At 33.8% G+C, this 8,592-nt stretch overlaps 1 protein-coding gene across 3 annotated transcripts; it reads right to left on the bottom strand.

The window, feature by feature from the left end:
* Nucleotides 1–1,978: 1,978 nt before the first annotated feature.
* Nucleotides 1,979–4,251, bottom strand: LOC112036666 (B3 domain-containing transcription factor NGA1). 3 transcript variants are annotated; one of them, XM_024069504.2, is made up of 3 exons: nucleotides 3,878–4,247; nucleotides 3,609–3,758; nucleotides 1,979–3,518 (listed from the first exon to the last, which is right to left on the bottom strand). In XM_024069504.2, exons 2-3 carry the CDS (start codon nucleotides 3,685–3,687, stop codon nucleotides 2,410–2,412), a joined length of 1,188 nt encoding a protein of 395 aa, XP_023925272.1. In that variant the 5' UTR covers nucleotides 3,688–3,758; nucleotides 3,878–4,247; the 3' UTR covers nucleotides 1,979–2,409. The 3 variants fall into 3 exon arrangements, with proteins under 3 accessions (XP_023925272.1, XP_023925271.1, XP_023925269.1); XM_024069503.2 differs by having other exon boundaries at nucleotides 1,979–3,758; nucleotides 3,924–4,251; XM_024069501.2 differs by having other exon boundaries at nucleotides 1,979–3,758; nucleotides 3,878–4,250.
* Between the last annotated feature and the right edge of the window lie 4,341 nt (nucleotides 4,252–8,592).

Here is an 8,592-nt window from a genome sequence, read left to right on the forward strand (position 1 = left end):
AAGTATGAGAAATTAAGATTATTGATAAGTCCTAATTTTTTTTTTTTTAAGAGGTTGCTTTTTGACTCAAATTTACAACTTATTGTTTTTAATAAAAGGCACTTGTCATCTCCCCAAAACCCACCCTCTAAACTTACAAATATTACTTGAAAAAAAAAAAAAAAAAAAAAAAAAAAAAAAACGAGTCCCTTTTCTCATTAGAACCATAGACAAGTTTTGGAACCATAGTTAAAGAAATTTGTTGTCCACTCATTTGAGAAACCAGACAGCACGAAAAACAAGAGGCATATATGATAAGAAGACTCTACTCAAATAAGTTAAATCATTGTATATGCGGCTGAGAGATGGCATGCCTATGTCTTCTCGGTTCTAATAATTTGTTGTGAATCTTAAACTTCTTCCCAAAAATATTTGTAAACAGCTTTCAGAATTGGGGAACTTTTTTAAGTCTTAGGTGGAATTCTATGTAAGTTTTTATTTATTTAAGCTTATATTTGTAGATTTACTATTTTTCATTAGGTTTGCTTTAATTTGGGCGCATTTATATACTTTCTTTAAACTGTTCTTTTATTTTACACTTCCATCTTATTTACTGTATTTTCTTCTAGCATCTTTTCCCCCACATCATAAAGACATCAGGTTCTATCTTATTTCAATGAAACTTCTTAACAAATTAATATATGCTTTGAGTAATACCTACGCTAAAAGCATAAATGAAGCTTTGGCAATTGGCATGACATAATATATTAAAGAAATAAAGGAGAATATGAATGCAATAGGAACTAATAAAGATATGTGCTACTTCATGAATGTTAATTTATCATAGACAACATGAACACTTTCCCTGTGGTTATAACTACGGCTACAGACTGTTTGGGTTCACTAATCAATCAAATAAATTTTCTTGAATAAAATAAAAAAAGGGTCATGCCTAGGGCACTCGTTAACAATCCATTTTTAAAAAGTTTTCACATCACTTTTATGGGAAATAAAAAATGCTATCGAAACATTAATTGTTTTTTTTCTTTTCCCATACAAACTTTTTTTAACTGGATTCTTAATAAGTTCCCTAAGGGACAAGTGCCCTAAGGGCACTCGTTAGCATTTTCCATAATAAAAAAAAAAAAAACAGACATGTGCATAAAAGAACTAGGTTCCTTGATTGCGGCATATTTGTCCAGAATGAGACAGAAATTAACTACATTGATTAAGAAAAGTATTTTCTGCTTCACACGCTTAGATAATTATAGACTATAGTGTCCTCAGTAAAAGTGGGAAACCATAAATTAAACAGCACAGTGAAGCTAGAGAATTGAGAAGATTGTGATTCAATGTGGCATTTATGAAGGTGTTTGAGCTACTATATGTTGAATCTTCACAATCATATTAACATATGATACAAATTGGGATTTGAAAGATGTATAAATATAAAACAGAAAAATTGTGATGCACAAATTTTGATAGAATGGTGCTCAGAAATAAGGATACGATATGGAGGCTTACGATTTTGGGGAACATCCACTTTATTCTGTATGAAGGATCTTTTTGCGTACAAGAGTCCAGAGAAGAAGGCGGCTGTTTAAAGAATACTTGAATATATTATCAAGGTAAAAACAAGGGTAATTATTGTTACTACGCAATTATAATTTTTTTTTTTTTAAAGTTAATTTAATCCAAAGAGTTGTTTTACAAAAATACATATATTACCTTTTTATAGTGTTGCAACTTTCGGCACATCATTGCAAAGTGTGCCTAACTAATTAAGCAGCAGCAGCAGCAGCAGAAGTAACATTAACCTAGCAATACTATCAGAAGAAATAGAAAGAGAGAGAAAAATTAAGTGGCAACTATTAAATTACTCATATCAGATGTGTGTATGTGTGTGTATATATGTGTATATAGATATATGTACGCTACTTTAAAAATTGTCAGTGGCAGAAGAGAGAGAGAACACAGCTACATTATGTAAATAACAAAATTAAAGCCAAAATAAAGTGAATGATGATTTGGTGACCATGGCAAGGACAGAATTTAAGAAGTACAACCCTAACAAAAGGAATACATGAAGTTATACACTTGATAGGAACCATACTTAGATAATATTGGTATATTGTATTATACACAATTGAAAGATTTCGACTTGATGTCACTATATAGACCACTTCCTCTTCAAAACCCCCAATGCTCAACTACTCTATTAAATAAAGCTGGGAAAAAAAAAACACTGAAATACTAAAGATCGACTTAATTAATTATCTTCAACATTTTTGAAAGTTGAAGATAAAAGAAAGTTGTGGACTTTGAAAGCCCTTTAATTCGTAGCTGAGATAAAAGAAAACCCCATTCAATACTGTATTCTTCACTTGGTTTTACCATTTATATCCACAGCAAATGCAAAATACGAACTCATCAGGGCTCTGCATCAAAAGTCAATGAACTTTTTCCTTTGTTTGAAAACTCAGATGGAATTGTCGGCAATACTGTGGTGGCATTGGGCAGTCTTAATAGTTGAGGAGGCATAGAGACCGAAGGGCATTCTGGTTCTTCTGGTATAGAACATTCCATGTTTACACCAAATAGTCTAAGGCGTTTAGCCACAGTATTACCACGGTGCACAACTGGCTGCACTGAATCAATTGCCATAGGAACAATATCCCCACCTTGTGGCAGTGCTGCCCCATTAATAATTTGATCACCATGTGACCCTGATGACCTTAAATAATAAAGGGAGCTACCGGACCCAGAACTCACTGCATTGTAATTGTACAAGTCATGAGTGCCACTTTGAAGGTACTGGTTGTGGTGGTGATGATGTTGATGATGATAATGTTGATAAGGATGAATGTTATAGTTCATCTGTTGCAAATGTTCGTAGTGTTGAGACACTGATGAGGGCTGTGGTGTTGAGTATAGTCTGCTAGGCCATCGAAGTGAGCGATCGAAGTGTGGGTAATTTGTAAGATTTGGTGCATCAGGGCGGCGCCTCCAATCTATGTATAATCGGTCTTTACCTGACTCTCCAACACCTCGCTCGAAGGAGACTATGTCACCAGCATCGAGCTTCTTCTCCTTCACGAATCGGCTCCACCCTTTAGTCATCACATAGCTTTGGCTACTGTTCCAGTACGAGTATCTGAACCGCCACGGCTTCCCGTTTCGATCTTCAAAGCTCAACAATAGGCCCTTCTCGTTGGTGGAGTCTAGAGGGAAGTGCTTCTCCGCATGTTGTTTTGGAATGACCAGGCGGTTTAGCTTGCCCACATCACTTGGTGTGACAACCTTATCAAACATATGCTCTTTCTCAATAGACTCATGATGAGTACTAAAACCAACACCACCACCGCCATCACCACCACCACCGCCACCAGTTGCTTCAGCTGCTTCATCATAGTTATCATTCCCTGGCGATAACTCCATCAGTTGTAGCTTGCTGTTGAAATTTATAGCTTCAGCTGGTGCTAAAGCTTGATCATAAGATCTAGCCACAGCTTCTTCTTGAACATGATACTCAGATTTCCCTAGCCATAGGTTTTGGTGATAGTGAGGAAGAAAAGCTTTGGACTTGGAAGAAGCAGAAGATGAAGAGGAAGAAAGAAAAGACAACTTACTTGTTTCTCTCATATTCTCTTCCTCCTCCTCCTCTTCTTCTCTGTCAGAAAACCCTTTTTCTTCTTGCAAAAACTCCATGATAATTGATGACCCACTTCCAATTTTAACCTGATTTGCACTAGATCTTCGGAATAAAATGACAAGCCAACCTTAAGGCAATAATTAAAAAGAAAAATTAGAAGGTGGGTCTAATTAAACCCTCATGGTCAAATAGGTACTGCATCTATATATATACATATATACACAAGCTAAGTTAGACCTCACTCACCTGGCAAATATATATATGGTTTTTCTAGAACAAAAGAATCGTTTACCAGATTTCTGAGGCCCCAGAGATCCAAAAGGAAGCTCAGCTTATAAAGGGTCGGCGCCTTCTTCTTTGACCAAGAATTGGTGAACCCTAAACAAGACAATTGCCATGGCCGAATTAACAAGGTCAAGTTGCAATTGTTGCTATTGTTGACCTCTTTCCCTAGCTCGAAAAACTTCTTTTCAACTACAGGGGAAGTAGAAATTTATGTTCATACAATTTGTTGTCTAAAGAGAAGAAGAGAAAGGAGCCAAAAAATTAGGGAGAGAGTGTACGTAGGGGCCCATGAATAATTGGTTAAGTTTGGGTCATGTGAGCTTGTCCTTTTCTTTTTTCTTTTTCTTTTTTCTTTTTTTTTCTTTTTTTCTGTGTTATTAAGCTGTACGTATCTTCTGCTCTATTTTAAGACCCAACAGTCCAGCACTCCCAGAAGCAAATGGTTTAATTGTGATAAATGTGCACACCAAGTTACGCAGTTAGTTTTATTTTTTTATCTTGAGTTTATATATAAGTATTAATTTAGGCCAGTAGTAGAGAGGGCATGTTCTAGCTATAGTTAATAAGGTTGTGTGTTTTTGACTTTTGGTGTCATTGATTGTGTGCTGGTCCTGCTAGTGGGAAAAGCTAGGCTAAGGGAATGAAGTAGACCGACCTGCAGGCGCGCCTTCCTTCTTATCCCTTGCTCCTAGTGGCAAAGATTCCTGTAATCACATTTCACAGAATATATGGAACCCCAAAGTCTCCAATCTAGATCAACTTCATCCATCACCCTCATCTCTATTCTCTATTATTGGTTGACACTTAACCCCTATGTTAAATAATTCAAACAAAAAAATATTTATAAAAAATATATATATTAAAAAAAAAAAAAAAAAACCCACCATTTTGAGCATTTGCATCCGACAATGCAAAGTAGAAAAATGATTCAATTTTATACATTTAAGCTCCAAAATCACCCACATCATCAGTCAAGTTAAAAATATACAATGTAACTGTAGATTTGTATATTATTATTTTAATTTTTTTCCTCTCATCAAATTCTCTCTCTCTCTTTCTCTGAAGAAAATAATAAACAAATAATAAAAAATAATTATTTAAATAAAATAAAATGTAGAATAGATAATGCTCTAAGAGAGTCTTGTGTTTAATTATGGAGAAATATTATGTTCATAACATTTGTATAACACTTTCATAATAAATTCTAAGTGGCAAGTTGTTATTGACCATTACTGGTGGGTAAAAGTAAGTTCAATGATGAGTTCAAATTAGAACTAATAACAACTTACCACTTAAGATTTGTTGTGAAAGTGTTATAGACGTATGTAGCATTTTTCTAAAATTAATCAATTTCATTATTACAATTAAGTATTACAATTTTTTTTAGAAACAAAGTATTACAAATTTAAATATGTATACAATGTCATGTCACTTAAAATTATAAGATCCAAAAATATATATGTATATATAATGGAAAACAATTAAACAATTACTTTTTTTTTTTTTTTGGTTGAGAAAAAAAATTTTAAAATTTGAGAAAGGAAGAAAGACAGTAGGTTAATAGTGGAATAACTTATAGTCGTTTTGGAACAAGGAAAAAATGGAAACACATAAAATAAAAATAAAAGATCTTTAAAGCATATTCTGTCTATTCTCTTTTTCTCTCTTTTCTTCTCTTTTGGGTTGAAAATTGGAATATAATTAAAGACAAAATTAATAGCAACAAAGTCTAGGATACATAATGCTACCATGAGCATTGCTAATAATTGGCTTACAATAATAAAAGGATAATCTAAATACAACACAAAAGATTCCCTACTGCTAGACAAGGGCGGCACCACATTGTATTTAGGGTAGTCACAATACCACCCTGACTTGAAAAAAAAAAAATTTATTACATATAAATTACAAAAATTTATGATTTTTTATCCTTAAAAAATTGTGACCATCAAAAAAAAAAAAAAAAAAAAACTTGATTGTAGTCTTCTAGACTAAGGTTACAACTCTACTCAATATTTTTTTTTTTTATTGAATGTGAATTTTGACAAATTCACTATTAGATTACATTTTTTTTTTCTTATATCCTTCATACTTGCAAAATTTCAAGAAAATCTAAAAGCAATAGCTATGTTATCAATCAAATGTTTAAACTTTGAATTTTGTAGTCTAAAATTATACCCAAAAAAAAAAAAATTTATGGATCGAATAGTAAATAATATCCAATTGGCATGAAATTAATTTGATCTGTTTTAAGATTATAAAAATATGTGCAATTTAATGATTAGATTTTCAAATTATGTAACCATGTTAATTTGTTTAATGAAAGTTGTAACCTTAAGCTACAACAAAGTTTGTAACCAAACCTTATCCTTCAACTTTGATCTCATTAACAATATATTAGGTCTCACAAACAAAAACAAAAGGCCCAAAAAAAAATTTATTTAACTAAAATTTTGAAAGAAATATAGCTTATAGTATTGATAATGAAACTATCATACAACGATTTCAAAATAAGAAAATTTGTAGAAGAAGATTGTAAGACTTTATATATTTGCATTTTTTTTTTTTTTGTTGGGGTCAATATATGAAGTTTTCTTTTTATTAAATTTTGTATAATTTAAGTTTCTTAATGACTACCCTTAAAAAAAATTCATTGAACCGCCGCTGCTACATATTGCCTATACCAAAAGATTTACGCAACTATTACCGTCCCAGTGTGTATATTGGAGTTGAGCTACCTCAAACAACGGAAGAAGTGACCTGCCTCCAAGATTAGAGCACTACATGTGTGAGGATAAAGCATTGAGTTGTTGTATGTATTGTATAGTCTAACTACATATTGATTTTGCATCTACTTATACGGTGATTGTTCGGATATCCAAGCTGGAAGCCAAGTGGGATCCATCTCTAATGGTCCGTTTGGATTGAGGGTGAGGGAGGGGGGATAGAGTAGAGTAGAGTAGATTTAGCACAAAATTAGCTTATTTTTAGCCAACACTACTCTATTCTCCTCCACTCCTCCTCCTTCCCCCCTCCATCCAAACAGGCAATAAGTGCACAAAGTTTAGCTATCATAATGTTGGTGTTGCCAATATTTCTAGAGAAGTCTATAATATATGAGCCTTAGATATCTCAAATTAAAACTCTTACACTAGCCACACACATATTTCTCATCTTTGTTGAGTTAATTTGAAGAATCCAGTTGGAGGTGAACTCCATTTACCACAGTTTACTGTTGTCCTTAAGTCTGCTTACTACCATAGGACAGCCCGTCAAAATATGCAAGACTCTCTATAGGGTGCCAGTAGAAATGGGACAATAGTAGTATCATTGACGATCTCTTCTCGTTAGGAGTTCTCTTTTCCAAGCTTTCATGGTAGGCTAACCAGAGGAATTAAGGTGTGAATCCAGGGGATCTTGTTTAGTTTCCACAACCACTTCTAGTTAGGCTACTCTAAGTAAGAATGCTCTAATAATTCTAGGGAAATTTGATGAGCATAAATCTTTTCTATCTGTCCATTGTGACAACAAGGCCAATTAATCCTCTTAATTGGGGAACAAGGGTTTAGGCACAGTTCATTTGTCAACTAATTTGAACTTTACATCCTCCCTATTTTGGGTCCCAAAATTCATCCCTGAAGTTGACTAAGGCTTGTCCAGTCGTCAAACTAGAAATTAATGAATTTACCGTCCTTGATTAGCTATCCCATCCCATTTTCACATATTGAGTTTGCTTTGGATCTTCTTCTCAAAGAATTAAGGTTGAATTGGTACCTATTTTTGAGGAGTACTACCCAATTTTCAACTAAATCTAGTTGAATGAACCAAGGTCTCTTTGCTAGGAGGGATTTGTTCTGACATTTTCTTTTCTCTATCCTAAAGCCCTCTGGCATTAAGGCTTGGTGACAATATCCCAGTAAACCAGGGGTAATTTATTTTTCATCTTAATTCATCCCTAGAGGAAGCTCCTATTCAGTTTATCAATCTCACTATGACTTTGTTTGGCAGCTAAACGATTGCATACTATCTGTGGCCATTACTATAATAACTAAACCGATAAAAGTGAGGAGCCTTGCCATAGATAGCATTCTTGCTTTTCTACTAGTGAGTATTGTTAAGTCGTGATTTTTCTTGTTTTATATTGACCATATTCCATGCCAAATTTCTTTGTATATTAATGCATTGGGTTGGGTTAGAAATCAATGAAGAGTAGTTGGACATTAAATTAAATTCTTGAGATGACTCGCAAAACCAAACAATCTGCAAGTGGACATGTGGAATTCACATGAGAGTTCAAATTTCAGTTCAATAGAGTAACTTGCAAATGACACACAAGTAGGGCCAACTCTCAAGTGACTCGGTACTGTAGAGAAATTTGTTAGTTGGATACCTGTTGAGCCATGCCTAGCCCTACTATACATACACTTCTTTCCCACACTTTACCTCTTTGATAAAATAGATACACCCACTTCTTGAGAGAACCACTCATACCAAGAGAGAATTCATTTATAGTCTCTACTCTCTCCCTCTCCAACTTACATATCCTTGAGAGGTGTTTTTATCCAAACATAACACACACACACACAATCTGAGTATAGAGAGTATTTTGGAGCTTGGAAAGCGTTGAAACTTAGGGTCCATTTGTTTTGGCTTCAAATGGTTTCAAGAAATCATTT

Source organism: Quercus suber, unplaced genomic scaffold (assembly GCF_002906115.3).
Source record: "Quercus suber isolate HL8 unplaced genomic scaffold, Cork oak 2.0 scaffold_351, whole genome shotgun sequence".
NCBI lineage: Eukaryota > Viridiplantae > Streptophyta > Magnoliopsida > Fagales > Fagaceae > Quercus > Quercus suber.